Source organism: Leptopilina heterotoma, unplaced genomic scaffold (assembly GCF_015476425.1).
Source record: "Leptopilina heterotoma isolate Lh14 unplaced genomic scaffold, ASM1547642v1 Lhet_47, whole genome shotgun sequence".
Lineage (NCBI taxonomy): Eukaryota > Metazoa > Arthropoda > Insecta > Hymenoptera > Figitidae > Leptopilina > Leptopilina heterotoma.
In genome coordinates this window covers 883,296-900,263 of record NW_025111098.1, presented here as the reverse complement: position 1 = coordinate 900,263, position 16,968 = coordinate 883,296, and the positions used below count along the sequence as shown (strand labels likewise).

At 27.9% G+C, this 16,968-nt stretch overlaps 1 protein-coding gene across 1 annotated transcript in view; it reads left to right on the top strand.

Moving 5' to 3' along the window:
* The window catches only part of LOC122507381 (acetylcholine receptor subunit alpha-like), a 210,354-nt gene that overhangs the window by 168,991 nt on the left and 24,395 nt on the right, over window positions 1-16,968 (top strand). The window contains exon 8 of the mRNA XM_043620051.1: window positions 2,493-2,629. Within this exon, the coding sequence (XP_043475986.1) occupies window positions 2,493-2,629 (137 nt within the window). The remainder of the gene's footprint in view (window positions 1-2,492; window positions 2,630-16,968) is intronic.

Here is a 16,968-nt window from a genome sequence, read left to right as displayed (position 1 = left end):
AATAAATAATTCTGTAAATTTCTTCTTTAACTTATTTTGTAATTTAAAAATTTTTGAATTGACAAATCTTATTTTGTAGAAGGTTTTTGGCGCTTATTTTTTATTAAAAAGTAATCAACTGCTGTAGATAAAGAGAATTTTTTAACTGAAGTCGTTCATCTTCAGTTGGAATAAATGCATGGTATTGCAATGTTCCTTTAATTGTTACTGCAGCATCAAATTTAGATTTTGAGCAGTTACATCGACATCGTCTTTGCTACTTAAAACTATTTATGTTTCTTGACAGAATTTTTTTGCCCAAACATAAAAAGCTAGTGCATTTAAAATGTGATTGTCACATGGTCTCCTACCATGAGCAGTCGGATGAAAATGCCACTCGACTGAGATTTCAAAATTGACTTTATGAACTAGTAAATTAGCAAAATTGCTTTTATTTTTAAAATGTTGACCTGCTCCAACTGTAAAATAATACAACTTCTTAGGTATTGCAAAATTTTTCTTTAAGTAATTGAAAACAGAAACATCATATATTATATCAACATTGATACAAATATGGAAGGATGTAATGTTTTTAGGTCTTATTAATATTCTTTGGTAACGTTAGATTTCAATTTTTTGTACAACTCTTATGTACGCGATGCATAGATCTGAGCTTGTGAGTAATTTGTTTGCTAAGTCAGTATTCATGTCTTCAAATTTTAAAACTTTTTTAAATTCTTGTTACGAGCAGCAGCACCTTTTTCTGAATACTGACCAACAGGAAGAGTATTTTATGAACAAAAGATGAAATATAATACCAAGAATACAGTCGAAAATAACGTTTGGCAGCATCTTGAGTATGGTTGTCAAAATCTTCAAGATCATTCACTTCTCCAATCACCAATTATCACAAGATGTAAGAAAATCTTCCAAACAACTTCTTATCAACACCAGTTATTTTAGAATCTAGCTCTGGGTCCGCAAAAAATCTTCGAGCTGTATTTCCATCATTGAATAGTCCATCTTGCATTGGTACATCTAATATTATCCCTGTTTCCTTTTTAAATCTTTAAATATGCTATTATTATCACCATTTCTTTTTTCTCGCTTGATTTTTCTTGTCATTTGTGAAATTTAAGATAATAAGCGATGTAAAGCATTCTAAGAATCGTACGACTTCGAACTAACAATTGTTAATCAAAAACTGTTTACTGGTCCCAAACTATTGCTAGAACAATTCCAATTAATATCTGAGTCATGAAAATTAAGTTAATTTACAATTCCTGAAAAGTAACCACAGCTGATACACGGAATTTGATTCGATTCCACGCTGCCTACACTTTCCCATCCAAATTGCGTTCAGCTTCTTCCCACGGCTGAGCTTTTTAATAAAGTGGGTTTCCTGAAAGAAACAGACAAACATTTCCTCATCAAGCTCATCAGTCGTCTACGAGAGTGAATATTGTAGACAATGCTTTTCGTTAGATCCATAATCAATACTGTCGCAACTCTCTTAATGGTGCTTGACTTTCCAAGGTTTATAACTATTAATTTCTTTCTGGAAATCATTTCTCCAATCAAGATCACTGTTTGTCTCCAGAATCATATCTACTTGTCATTTTGGGTTGCATACCTTAATGAAGTCTCTCTTTACCTTGTTCTGATACTAACGATCAGGATCGCTTCTTCCATATAGTTCACTGTAAAACAGGATATTCCTCTACTGAAAAAGCGACCGTAAAGAGGATTGAAAATGTAACCGTCAATAGTACATTAAATTAGACAGTAAATATAACCCAAAATATGATTGTAATAAGGGTGATATATTTAAAACAGAATTAACGACCGTAAATAGGGTCATTTACGGTCTTATTTACAATCGAATTTATGATATATTAGTGAATATGTATTTGGATCCACATGTCTGCTTTTATACGAAATGTTATTTATCTTTTCATTTAGAATCTTTATTGACAAATGAAATTTCCACTTCATTTGATGTTGACAAGATGCATCTGTTTTTATCCAAATTATAATTAGTTTTAAAATGATTTTAATATTTCTTACCGATATTATGAAATTAATATAATTATAATGACGAGATATTTAAAAAAAGAAAAGTGGTCAAGGAATTAATTATAATTTATATAAAGACTAGAACCGACGGTTCGTAAAAGGCAATAAGATAATGTAATGTAATATTAATAGAAGATATATTATATATCATACTACAATTGTTCGGTTTAGTTAAAGAATAAATATCTATTACTTAGAAGGAAGAATCTATTTAACAACTTAAGAAAAATTATAAAACTTTTTTTATCTTTCAGGACTTATAAATGAATGTAGAAAAATCACAATTTTTAAATCTGATTGCTTCAAAAGTAATAATTCAATTACAATATTTAATTTTTCCACATAATATTTTCCAAAACAACTATAGAATATTGTTAAGTTTTAAAATATATTAAAAATGCTGAAATTATTAAATAAATGTTTTTTTTTTGTTACAGGTGACACTATCTATTTCTATTCTTATTAGTCTTCACGTGTTCTTTCTTCTAGTCGTCGAAATTATTCCTCCTACTTCCTTGGTGGTGCCGCTTCTTGGAAAGTACTTAATATTTGCTATGATCCTCGTTTCCATAAGGTAAGAATATTTTCAAATTACTTATGTATAGAGTAATGTAGTTAAAGTAGTAACGTCAGAAGTGGACCACTCTTTGGTTTTCATGCTTTAGAATATTCAGAAATTAACATTTTTAAACATTTATTGCGTTTATTTGTAGAGAAAGGGGTTACCTAACTTTAGGCAAACACACATTTAAAAATTTTTTATTTTAACATATTGTTTAACATCTTTATACAAAAAAGAGAAATTTGCGATATCATGAATTTGCAGACAGAAATGGGCCACCTAAGTTTTTCATCTAAAATAAGTAAAAGGATCAAGCACTGCAATTGTTTATATTAAATAATTAATTTTGTCAATGAATAGTATTGTAAAACCAAACACAAGCCGTGCGTTTCGAAATTTTTATTTGATTTGTAGTATAAAGTAATTTATTTAATACTTTTCTCATTTTACATTATATTTTAAAGACTTACCCACTTCAGACAAAAGCAGTTCATTTTCCAAAACTAAGTTGTAAAACTCCGTGCAGTCCAAATTTTTAAAATTAAACGCAGTCTGAATAATTCCTTTAATGTCAGGAATTTCAAGGCGATTTCTTTCTTTTGTCCATTGGCTATTTATTAACGAAAATATTTGTTCGACATTCGCATTATGGGCGGGAATAGTAAAGCAAAATTGTGCTATTTTAAGAAACTCAAAAAATGTCAATATATGAGCATTTGAGAAAGTAATCACTCAATAATTCGTCTGTTAACATTTTTTCTTTTTCATCAGAATTTAAAAGTATTTCGACATGTGATTTCAAGTTACACCACTGATCAAAGAGTTTAGTTTCATCGACAGTTACATTTTTCGTTTGTAAATACTCCAGAGTTTTGGTAACTTGATCCCATTGTGGAACACTTTGCAAACTGATCCAATAAAAAATATTGAACTCTTTAAATGGTTTTGACCATGCTTCTAAATATCTTAAGCACTTTTCGTACATGCTGAAAATTTGGGTTTTTACATTCGCGGCTTCAATTTCAAAGCCATTTTCTGTAGCTTCACGAAAAATTTTAGTTACAGACATGGGCAGAAAGCTTTGAGAAATTCTCCCTTGCAAATATTTTTGACATTGATTTAACATTTCTGCTACTTCTAATATACAGTTGTTCGATCTTTCATTTCCTGCAATGTGCAAATGAAATATTGACATTAACGATTGCACAGCCCACAAATAACATTCCTCAAATTCAGATTCGAAAAAGTTTTTTAAAATCTTGGGTGCATCATTCAGAAAAAGAAAAAAATGATTTTAAGGGTTCGTGCATTTGCATTTGAAGAACTCTATGAACTGCCGGAAATAACGACAACCATCGACTTTTAGAGTGTTTCAATAAAACTCTATATTCCGTCTCAACAAAATCATAAAAGTTCTTCAGTTTTTCAGTTCTAACTTTATACATTGAAAAATAGTTATAGATTTTAAGGATAATAGATTCAAGATCTTTGCCTGCTCGCTTAACACATCCTAAATTCGTATTACAGTTGTCACCAGTGAAGGCTATACATTTGTTGTTTAGACCACGTGTTTTTAAAACTTCAAGAATCATGTTGGAAATTGTTTCAGATGCTTCATCTTTTATATTTTGAATATCGAGAACTTTTGTCTGGATTCCCTTATTTTTATAATCAAAATATTGGATACAAAGAGGAAATAGTTTTGTTGAACCATGGTTACTGCCATCAGTTTGTACTCCCAAATAAAAAATATTTTGTAAATCATTCATAGTCAGTCTTATAGTTTAAGGAGCCAAAACTCCATTAATTATAGCTTCTGTTTTTGTTCGACCACAAGAAATCATTTGAGCAATTGTTGAATCTTTGTAAATAACTTTATGAAGCTGCGTACTACAATCAGTTGATCTGTAACTTTGATGATTACTTTAAAAATGTTTTCTTTAAGGTGTTTCTTGATGCCTAACCTACTTGATCCAAAGAAGTGGAAAAGAACTAAAGAAGTTAGATATGTACAATAGCAAACCACATTTTCAATCAGGAGTGGGATATGCTGATATGCTTACTGGGTAAACGTCAGCTGTTATTGTTTTACATAACTTTATGCCCAATTTTAATTATATATGCAGTCCTCCTTCGAGAATTACTTTCAGTGGTAGAGAAAGTGGTGGTGTTTTAATTTGTAACAAAATTGAAAATTGTAAAATGGGTTGCATAATTTAAATCAATTGTATCTCCATATAGTTGGTAACAGTTCATTATTTGCAATACGAAAATCTTTGTACACTAAATCGAACAGAATGGGTAAACTGCTCGGGGATATTATGGAACTTAATGAATTTGTATCATTAAATATTCCTACACCTCATGACTTAATGGGAACATTTACTTATAAGGGATCTTCCGGATCCAGCATTTTAGACTTAGTTTGATATTTTCACAGTGGATTCTATATGTTAGGAAATCTTAAAACATACCACAGGGCCACTCTCTCAGATTACTGACCAATTTTGACACATTAGTTTTCTATGAGTTTCTGAAAAGCACTATATTCTTTCTGTCTGACAGTAAAATTCAATAAAAGTTTATTTTTAATAGATACATACAATTTAAGTTTATTGTTTATGACGTTTCATATCTCTTCGATAATTCTCCTACAAAGAAGTATCATGAATTTGGTAAAGAAAAAATTTAATTATTTTCAAATGCAACTTATCATTACTGAAAAACGTGAAATATTTTTCTCATTCGAGAAGCGGATTCAATTTCAAGAACATATAAAATCACGTATTTCTCCAACGACGTGTGTGAGTGAATTAAAAAAAAGTCGAGTTCAATCAAAGCAGGTTCTCGCGAAAAAGTGTAAGGTTGGATTTCTGATAGTTTTCCTCGTCGCTGAACTATCAATTCGCTCGTTAATTTCCCCAGGGAAGTTCTTCGCGTAAAAGGCGTACAAAGAAACCCAAGTGTACTAGAGAAATTTTTACACGTCTCACATTCTCTAATACTTAAACTATTCTAACAGCAGCATACTATATCATTCGTCTAAAACTCTAAATGAAATATAAAGAACATGAATAACATTTTTCTAACCCATTACAAATTATAATTACAAAATTGACAGTTTTCAATAAAGTCATTATTTGTTTTGCCTGCAATCCTAAGAAAATTTTTGAAAATTGTTCTCTTAATTAACAAAAATGAACATTTAGTCATATAGAATGAGAATTTAAAGTTGATATGCGCGATTAAGAATGAAAATTATAATTTTTTTCTAATTAATTGTTGAAATGTTACATAATCAGGTTCATGATAAAAAATGATGGTATTATTGTGGATAGGTATAATTAATAATAAATTATTTATATTTTCTATTAATTTGCACAATAATTGCAATTAATAGTATTATTAACTATACTAAGAAGATTTATAACACGATCGGTAAATAAATATCCTTTTCAAACTATTAGTATCAAACAAGTCCTTAAACCGCCTATGGATCGAAGTAAAACAAGCAGGAAACTAATCCTCAAACTTGTCGCCTTCCTATAAGTCAGTTATGTTTAACTTTTCTGTATATATACGCAAAGTTTACAATAAAATGCACTTTTATGAAAACTAGTAATAGAATTACGATAAACTTGTTAACAATTAATACTTTCTGCAAGTTTACTAACGTAAAGGAACGTTCTCAAGAAGATAAACATGAATAGAATTTATTCCGTATTTTAAATTAAATGAATTATTTTAGAAGTACTTTACATGCAACAGTTTTATACTGATAATGAATTGTAAAATTGAATATTTAAAAATTGTAGTACTAAGAAAGTAACAAGTTTACTTATCAATGCATAAAGTACTTATTGTATCTATTGAAAACTACCATATGGGTTTCGATCTAGGTTCGTAGACTCTCGTACAACACATAAAATTATGTTTATTTTGTAAATATTTTAATGCAAAGTAATTAAAATATTGCAGCATTTACATAGGTAAATATCGGCCTGTAATTAAATATTGCAGACAAAAAACGCTTTCTGAAATAAGTCAATAAAAAATATTCAAGTTCATCCTTTTTCGTGTTCTTAAACAATTGGGAATCTTCTAAGATGCAGTTTGTACCAGGGGGCACTTGTACCAAAGAATTTTTAGTGATGACACAAATTACAATTACGTTTCAGTGAATTCAGCTTAATTTCTTTCTATTATAAATGAAAACTCTGGCTCTCATATCTGCTTATAAAAATTCAAATAGAGATGACAGAATCGTATTAAATAATACAAAATCGTTAACTCGATATGCTATAAAATAGTATAACTTCATAAAAATGAAGCAAGAAAATCAAACATGAATACGACCTCTCAACCAATAAAATATCACTGAATGATAAAAACATAGTAATACCTACGAAATTCGTTTGCTGTTTCGCGTAGTATGGTAACTCACACTGGTTATTATAGTTAAATATTGACTAGTAGATGGCGAATGTGTTCATTAATAATAAAGACAGACCTCGTTGCAATTTGAAAGAGCTTTTACTTCTCAGAAGATATGGGCGTGCGCTCTGAAAAGAGCCCTTACGGGCCAATGAACTTGTGCGGGGTGTGAATGGAAACACTTCTGAAATTAATGTCCCAGAATGTCGACGACCGGTCGACCCAGATTTCCACTAACGAATTCCAATCCAGAATATCCTTAAGTTTAGAAACTAAATAAAAGTCGTCACAATAATCCTAAAATTTGAACAGGAATTAAATGGTTTTACATCTGTAATAAAAAATGTTTGTGAGATTTTGCAATCGAAGATTTTATGTAAACAAAATATCTTCAAATGTTGATACATAAAAAAATAATCTGTTCACAAGGAAAGTATAAATATTAATCATAGACCACAAAAGGTTAAACTTTGAATGCGTCAAAAGAACCTGCTACAAAACAAACCTTCAAACCTTAATTGAGCACACAACTTTAGATTATTTTTTTCTTTTTAGACACAAATTTTACCCAACAAAAATATTTAATTAGATTAAAAAGCGGCGCACATTTTTAAAGATTTATTTCAAGTTTCATCAGCTTTAAAAGAAGTAGATATTAAAATTTTACCAGCATCAATGCACGGTTTAAATTTTAATTTAAAGATTCATAGATCTTAAAATTTTAATACAAGGTAATTTTGATTAAAAAGAAATTCTGGATTTAAGTATTTGCGGATTACGTACAATAAACAATGCATTTACATCTGGGATTAAATTTACAAAATTTCAAATTATTCAGATTTATCGATCACTGTTTAATTTATTTAATGCATCATAAATACAATTCTCTGAAACAAAAATATTTCCTCCAATAAATTGATTCTCTAGATAGATTAAAAATTTGTATGTGGATGACCTTTAGCAGCTGATATGAACCTTTCTTAAAATATAAAGTATAATATTTCTAAATTCATCAATGAGAGATCAGTAATTTTATCATTGTAGCTAAAAATTAGCGTGTGAAAATAAATGAAACAAAATTACGGTTTGTTGGTAACAAAGTTAAAATATAAAAGTTATAACTATAGTTTCTGTGTAATAAAAACGGAAGTTTTGATAAAAGTAGGAAGAGTAATCCGGCTTTGCAATATTACGTGCCGAAACGCCAAAAGCGACCGTTACCTTTTACAATGAATCTGACGTGACTATACTTCTACGTTACCGAACACTGCGCTTGTGAGCATACTTACCGTATATACATATATACACACAGAATTGTGAAAATAAGGTTCATTACTCGTCAAACTAACGTGATGATCCTGCTTTTATTGATGGCATTTACTTTAGTTGAACTAAGTATATATTATCTACTTTCATTAGGAAATGCAATATCGTTAAGCAGAACATACATTAATGCCAGATGTTACTTGAATTCAAATTAAATATTTTTATTAGCATAGTAGTTAAGCTTTTAATTATTTTAAGAAACGTAAATACATTAAGTCCTGGAGTTCGATCTGTTACATGTTTTGTTACATGTGAGATTTACAGAATAAAAATTGTTATCAAAGCACATAGCGCAAAATGCAAATTTATATTAATAATATCTTTAGAATAAAAATGCTGAATAGTAAGGCTCTTGCATTAATTTGAAAGCTGGCTTAAATACGACGGTTTTCATACCGTAAGACGGTTAGATTGGAAATTCCAGTGAGCAGAGGCAAGAGATGGTTCCACAAGACACAAACTTCCGCTTACTAACCACTAGACCGTTAGCTGCTGCTTCTCCTTCGAGAGTAGAATCCCATTTTGAACGTAGCCTGATTACAAAATTGCGATATCACTCTTCTATATTGCATTATACTACATAATTCACTAATTCTTGAATTACATTATTTTGATTCACTACCAAAGCGGTGAAGACGCTAATGTGAGAAATTATGACGTACCAATGAATACAGAATATTTTTAAAAATTCATTTTTGTCATTCACTTTAAAAATTTTACGTAAAAACTTGACTGATAGTTTTGTTCAAGTTACATCTATTTATTATAATTTTTTGCAAATGTATTTTGCAAAAATACATTTGCAATGATATTTAAAATATCATTATATTAAATGATAATCTATTTAATTCTGCTAATATAGACAGTATAGAAATTACAATGGAAAATCTAGCCACAGTCTAAAAAATTCGATGTTTCCAGGACGGAGGCAAGTGCTGTAAACAAGTGAGACTAAAAGAGCACCTATGACATTTGGATCATACAAAATTTTATGCAACAAAGACATGTTGTGGTCACTTTACGATTCCTGTATTATCACATGTTAGTCATGGTAGGCCACTTGGTGAGCAGTCATGGTCAGGAGTATACTCATTATTATCCTGGAACCTTGTTCGCAGATCAATAATGGGTCCATTATTGTCAAAGGATAATATCGAGTGTACCCCTACCATAACTACTCGTTCTGGGCAATAAAGAAGAGCTTAGCATGCGTCGATACAGATAGCGCAGGGTTATCAAAATATATTAATGATTTTTCGTTTTTTGTCAGGGTGTCTACTGAAAATATGACTTAAAATTCCAGGACATTTTCAGGGCATTCCAGGACTGATTTCTTATTTTTCCAGGACATTTATATGTGCTGCCAAAGTTGCCACAAGTCAGGGAAGTCAAGGAATTCAGGGAAAAGTCAGGGATTTTTAGGTACTAAAAGTACTGGAAAAAATTAAATTTTTAGAATTTATAGGAAAGTTCTGAATTTTGGTGTCTTTTTTGTTTGCCTTATAAACTATGAACTTGCCAAGAATTCTAATACAAACCCATAAATTTTTTCTATTTTTGACAATAATTTCTTTTTAAATAACTTTTAAATAAATTCGCATAAATTCAATTCTGTTCAAAAATTTTTAAAAATTCTTGTCAAATATCAACTATTTTTATAAATAATAAGACTTTTCTCCAAAATTCAATTATTTTCAAAAAATTTAATAAAATTCTTGGCAGAATTTCAATTATTTTTAAAAAATTTCCTCATTTCAATTATTTTTGATATCTAGGGGAAGTGCGCCGGTTGTGGGCACCCCTACGTAAACTTTGACATCAAGCAGATTTTACTGATCTAAGTATTGCAAGTCGTGTTCGTTGACAATACGAACTTTTCGTATTAATAACGAAACAAATATATGCATTTGTGTAATAGCTGTGAGCATAATAAAGAAAATTTGCATTAAATAAATAAAAAAGTAGTTTTGTATTGTTTTCGAAGAGCAACATATGGGTGTAGATTCGTTCAGAAAAAAAGGGTTTAATTTTTTTTTTGCAGTGTTGTTATTATATTTTGTGATATACCTTCGTGTTTAACCAAAATCCTGCATCACAAAATGTGTTGATCTTTTTAAAAAATGACTGTCATTTCTGGTTGTGGGCACCTTTATGTTAAGGAGGCTCAACCATCTGACAATGATGTGGACTACTGTCTCATCTATCTAAACTTTCTGCCAAGGAAAGTGACAGCCGCAAACTCCATTAAATGTAATGAATATAGTCGTTCAGTGCATTAGAAGTGCGTTATGTTATGCGTACTAGCTACTTCACATGCAAGCATTATGCTTTTGTTAGCGATCTTAAAATAAAGAAACTTTCATTTCTTCTTTATTTGTGTTGGTTTCCTTTAATATTTTTTCATTTTTAGCGGATTTTTCAAGGGTGCCCACAACCGGGTACAAAAATTTTTTTGTCAAAAAATTTCCATTTCACTAAATTTCTAATAAAACTTTTTTATTTAAAGGAATCAATTTAATTCCTTTACTGACAGTCACCTTAGACCTCTAGCTTTAAATTCGTACACATACATTTGTATAATATGCACATGGACAAATGTTATGAGGCAAAAACAAAAGGGTGCCCACAACCGGAACACTTCCCTTACTATTTTAATAAAATTTTCCAAAAGAATTATATTATTTAAACAAAATTTTAATAAAAATTTAACAGGAATTCAATTACTTACCAATTTCTTTTATAAATTTCTTCACATCAATTCAATTTTTTTTAATTTTTTAATAAAGTTTCTCGAATGAATTCAAATATATAAAGAAAATAAAAAAAAATAGTCTGAGAAATTCAATTATTTCGAAAAATTTAAATGAAATTCTTTTAATAATTGTGTTATTTGAAAAAATGATGACAACATTCTTTGCAAGATTTAGTTCACTAAATTGTGAAATGAATTCTTAAGAATTCATTATTTTCACAAATAATACATTTTTTATAGGAATTCAATTATTTAAAAGAATTTGAATAAAGTTCTTCGCTAGAAATCAATTATTTTCATTCTTGAGAATTTAATTATTTTTAAAACTTTTGATAAAATGTTTTATAAATTTGAAAAATTATAATAAAATCGGTCATAGAATACAATTATATTCGTAAAATACAACATTTTTTCTAGAAATACAATTTTTGTTAAAAATGTTTGTCAAACTCTTCGAAACAATTCAATTATTTTCGTAAAAAATAAAATTCTTCTAACCCGTGTGGAAAAAGCCCAAGTTCGCCCGAATAGAAGTCGGTTTCTGGACTAATTTTTCACGTAAAAGGAATATCAGATCTGGTAGGGGACAAGTCGGGTTCAGTTTTTTGAAAGCCTTACTAGGAAATACTTGAATTCTGGACAGTTTAATTTCAACTTAAAAAATTTAAAGTTATTATCGTGACATAAAAGTAATATTTCTTAATCCAGAATTTCTTTTTTTATATTAATAAAGTTTTTACCTGCCACTGAATCTGCATCTTTAGTTGAAAACTGGAATTTTTTCATTTTGACTTCAAAATAACAAACAAAAATTTTCAGTTATCAAATTTGACACAATAACATACAATAAATATATAAAAATAGAAAACATTTAAATATAGAAAATATAAAAAAATAGAAAATTATATTTAAATTAAATTATAATTATATTTCAATTATTTAAATGTAGATCATATAAAATTTTTGAACTTTTCAAAATTTAATTATTTTCTGTCAAACTACACAGCTGATTAACAATAAAATATAGAAAATTAATACTGTTTGTGTTTATAAACGTGTATTTTATATTAAAAGAAAAAGTAATATGTGTAAAAGTTTAGCAAAGTAAAATTCAATTATGCAAAAGGTTTAAAAAAATAATTGTTTAGGTTACAAAAACTTAAACAAAGTTTATGTGTAAATTATATTTTTACCTCAATAAATTATCTTGTTTGAAAATTCTTCAGAATATATTCTTTTTTTACAGTTGAAATTATTCTTCTATTTCTGCTTCGAATTCTAATCTTATTGGTTATAAAAAAAAGATAAAGTTTTTTAACCCTAAAAAATGACAGTTATAAAAAAGATGAATAATTTCACATTATTATTTTAACCTTTTAATTTTCAGGAAACCAAAGACATAAAAACAAAAAATTTTCCAAACATTTCCTGTGCATTGAATAGCTTACTTTTTCTTTTAAAAATAAAATTGAAATTTGAGCAAGTCTTCTTTGAAGAGGTTGCTTTTTTAAAACCTAGTGCGAGCAGTTATTGTTCCAGGATGTCAATTTGACATTTCAATTTGTTTTTGCATATAAAACACAAGTTTAATTACGAATTAGTTAAAAAAAATAATTTTCAAAAAACCATTATAATATTAGTCAGGCCCTAGTAGAGTGCTCTTAGATTTCGCCCAAATAGCCACCGAATAAAATGGTGTATCAATTCTGGCTGGGATCCAGCCAGAAGCCCGATAAGTGCCCAGGTTACGTCTATGATCCCTTCCCATAACACGACTAGCGCCCAACTTTAAGTCGGGCTCCCCGGCCATGGCACGGCTAGAGCCCAGATTCAATTTCCACACGGGAAGCAATTCAATTATTTAAGAAATTTTAATAAAATTCTTCCCAAGAATTCAATTTTTGAAAAATAAACATTTTCACAGGAATTCAATTATTAAAAAAAAAATTTTTTTCAATTCTTTGTCAGATTACAATTAATTATTTTCAATTATTTTATTGAAATTTCTAAATAGAATTTAATTATTTTTAAAAAGTTTTTAAAAATTCTGCAAAAATTCAATTATTTAAAAAAATTTGAATAAAATTCTTCACAAGAAATTAATTATTTTCATAAATAATAATATTTTTTCTGGAATTCAATTATTTTTATCAATAAAATTTTCACAGAAATTCAATTCTTTAAAAAGATTTTTAATAAAATTCGTTGCAAGAATTCAATTATTTTTAATAAATAACAAAACTTATCGCAGAATTTCAATTATTTTCATAAAATTTTAAATAAAATGATAGAAAATTGCATTTATTCTTACAATTTTTTTTTAAATTCGTCGAAAGAATTCAATTGTTATTAAAAATTTTGATAAAATTCTTCATAAAAATTCAATTTTAAAAAAACATGCAATTACTGAATAAATTATTAATTTTTGTATTTAAATAATTGAATTCTCGGAAAATTTTCTAATAAAAATTTATTAAAAAATGAATTTCACTTAAAATTTTAAATTATAATTGAATATTAAAAACATTATAGCGTGAATTTTTAGAAATAATTGAATTTTGAAAAGGGTTAAAATTAAAATCTTTGAAAATTTGAATTTTTAGTTACATTATTCTTATGAAATAAAATAATGATTTTATTACTTTGTCATCTTAAATTTTTTCATGTTTTATTATAGTATTCTCATAAGAAATTGAATTTAAGAATCTTAATTTCCATAGAAAAATAATAATGATTAAATATTTATTTAAGAAAGAAGTTATTAATGTTCTTCAGGGTCAGGGAAAAAGTGAAAATATTGTCTGGAAATCAGGGAAAAGTCAGAGAAAAACAAAAATAAAATTTTATGGCAACCCTGTGTAATATTATTTCATATTACGATTAAAATAATTTAAATTAACCTACTTGAACAAAAATATTTATTTTATTATAAAAGAGTTAAAAATCAATATTTTAGATACCAGTTTCTTTAATCAAATGACAAATTAAAATATTTTTTGATGGATCAAAAAATTATTTTTTTAAATTTGAGTAAAATTTTTAAATTATTGAATATTGAAAAGCAAAATATGGAAAATTCGAGGACAAAAGTTCAATATCCAGGACATTTAAGGACATTTCAGGACATTTTTTCAAATTCCAGGACATTTCCAGGAATTCAAGGACTTTAAGGACCAGTAGACACCCTGTTTGTTCACATAGACAGAAATAGTTTTATTACGTTTTGTATCCATTACAATTTGCAATATATGCAACTTATTTCTTATGTAGTACCGGTTAAAATTGTCAATCCGCACTTTATTTCATTAACACAAAAGACAATTTATTTTCTAAAATATCTTATAAAGGCCCAAAACAAGATAATTCTTTAAGCCTAGGTGTACCAACCATAGTTGCATAAAAATTGTATAATTTTAATAAACGTAAAGTAGAATTTTAAATTTCAAGATTTTGCGTTGAACGAAATTCCTTTTTCACGCCAAAATCGAAAAAAGCACACTTAAAACCTATAAAAAACATACTTTTTTTTTTTTTTTTTGCTTAGGGACTTTTGGGAAATCTGCCTACAGATACCTTAGATTCCGCACTCCAAGGTTATGTGGGGTTGGTATGATAAAAAACAAAAAGAAATATAAAAAAAAGAAAAATAAATAAATGTTATAATAAATTTAACAAACTGGCGACCTACTACCAGCCCGACCCACTAAAACCCGTAACTCTTCTTTTGGAGCCCTTGTTTTGGGCGTTAATGGGATATATTAACTTCAAATTTATTGTCTTTAAGATAATGAAACCTATTTAAATTACGCAAAAAAATGAGACATGAACAAAAGAATTAGTTTAATTAACAATTAATACTCAAAATAATAACTGAAACATTTATACTTTTAATTTAATTGAAAATTTTCTCATGAAAAATGCATCAAAAGTGTTTCCGTCTTAACTGTTGGAATGTAAAGGTGAAAACTAAGAAGAAATGTTTAACCTGTGAAGTAAATTCTTTACAAGAAATCCCTGGTGAATGGAAGCCGTCATAGTACACTCGAAACTCTTTTTTCTATTTTATACTGAAAGAAGAAACTTTTCGAAAACGACTTTCAGAAACCGGAAGTTAAATGGTTTTAAATGTGAACACGAAGAAGAATTTAACCCTTTAGTGCTCAAGTGTGCAAAATTTTGTCCTCAAATTTAAGGTCTAATTTAGAAACATAAAAGCCAATGTGAAGAAATATGAAGAACTATTTGAATTCGGTTGAAGCCCTTTAATTACGGTTTTAGCCATTGAAACATTTAAAATATTTTGTGTTTCCTAACTTTCATCACGTATAAGTAAACGTGAACTATAATGTCTTATTTTTCTTCTTTTATGTAAATTTTTACTTTTCTTTATTTTTTATTACATTTTTCTTAATTTTACTTTGCTTGCATTACGAAAATTGTATTTGAATCTCAAAGTACAAACGATAATTTGCAAGCTTCTTTCTGGAAGTTAACATAAGTAATTGCTCTATTAGCTTCAAAATTACACGACTTCGTAATGCACATTTCGTTAGACAACGTTAGAACATAATAGTCTTTGAACTTTTCCCGCAGTAAATGTCGTATTCAAATAAGAATCCGTCAGAACCGCATAATGCCCGCATCTTTATGCTAAATTGAACAGGTTTGGTAAGAATATATTTTTTAAATCGTAAACGACTCTAAAACTTTATCTTTATTTTATCTCCAGAGATAGCAGTTCAGGAAAAAGCAAATCTCCTTATATTACAATTAAATATTTTCAAAAAAGTAACAACCAGAGATATGGTTTTCTTTAATCTAGACATTTCATTCTTCTTAACCCTAGGAGAACACATGGGATCATTTTGATACCACGATTTTTTACGAGAAGCTTCTTATCTATTGTTTAATATTTTTATAAGGATTTTCGAGTAAGACTTATTTTACAGAGTTTAAACTATATTTAAAAAAAATTCTTCAGTTGGATCAGATGAACAATTCAAATTTAGTTGAGCTTTGAAAAATGATCTAAAAAAGAGGTGTGTTCTTCGAAGGTTAAATTAAAAACATAACCAACATAATAGACAACATTGGAAATCTTTTACATATTTTAATGGATAAAGAATGAAATTATCGAGTTTCAATTAAATCCAATGAGTTTTTAAAAATTCATCTGCCATATTGGATCCGCCATTTTGAATTTTGAAAATGGGACCTCAGATTTGTAATCGGCGATTTTTTTTATAAAAAATTATAGTAGAATTTTTCTACTGGTTTCTAGGTACCTAAAAAAAGGTTTCAAACTTCATTACAAAATTGTTTCCACATTTTGACGTTAAAGGGTTAAACAAAATTAAAATATATTAAACATATTCAGAATTTTAAATCTATAAAATAGTGTTTTTTGTTATTGAAAACTTTATTATTATTTATTCTAGAATTGAAAACAATCTATCGACTAATTAACACAATTATTTTCACTTTTCCGATTCTTTCAATGACAGCAGGATTCTTTTCTCCACAAATACAAGTTGGAAGCAAGGCATTTGCAAGTTAAGCACGATTTAACTTTCAAATCAATTGAAAGACAACTAACTATTTTTTCATTGATGTTGGAAACATTATTCTAGAAAATAGTAAACTTGAATATCAAACAAGGAAATAAAAATAAAATCAATGCAAGCTAATAATATTTTTAAATTGCATTTTAAAAGAAGGAATTTTTTTAATTTAATCTTTAAATAGTATTTTAATATTTTAATATCTAATTTATAAATTCAATTTATTTACAAAAAAATTTAAATGGCTTTAAATTTTATAACCAGAATATGTTAACTTG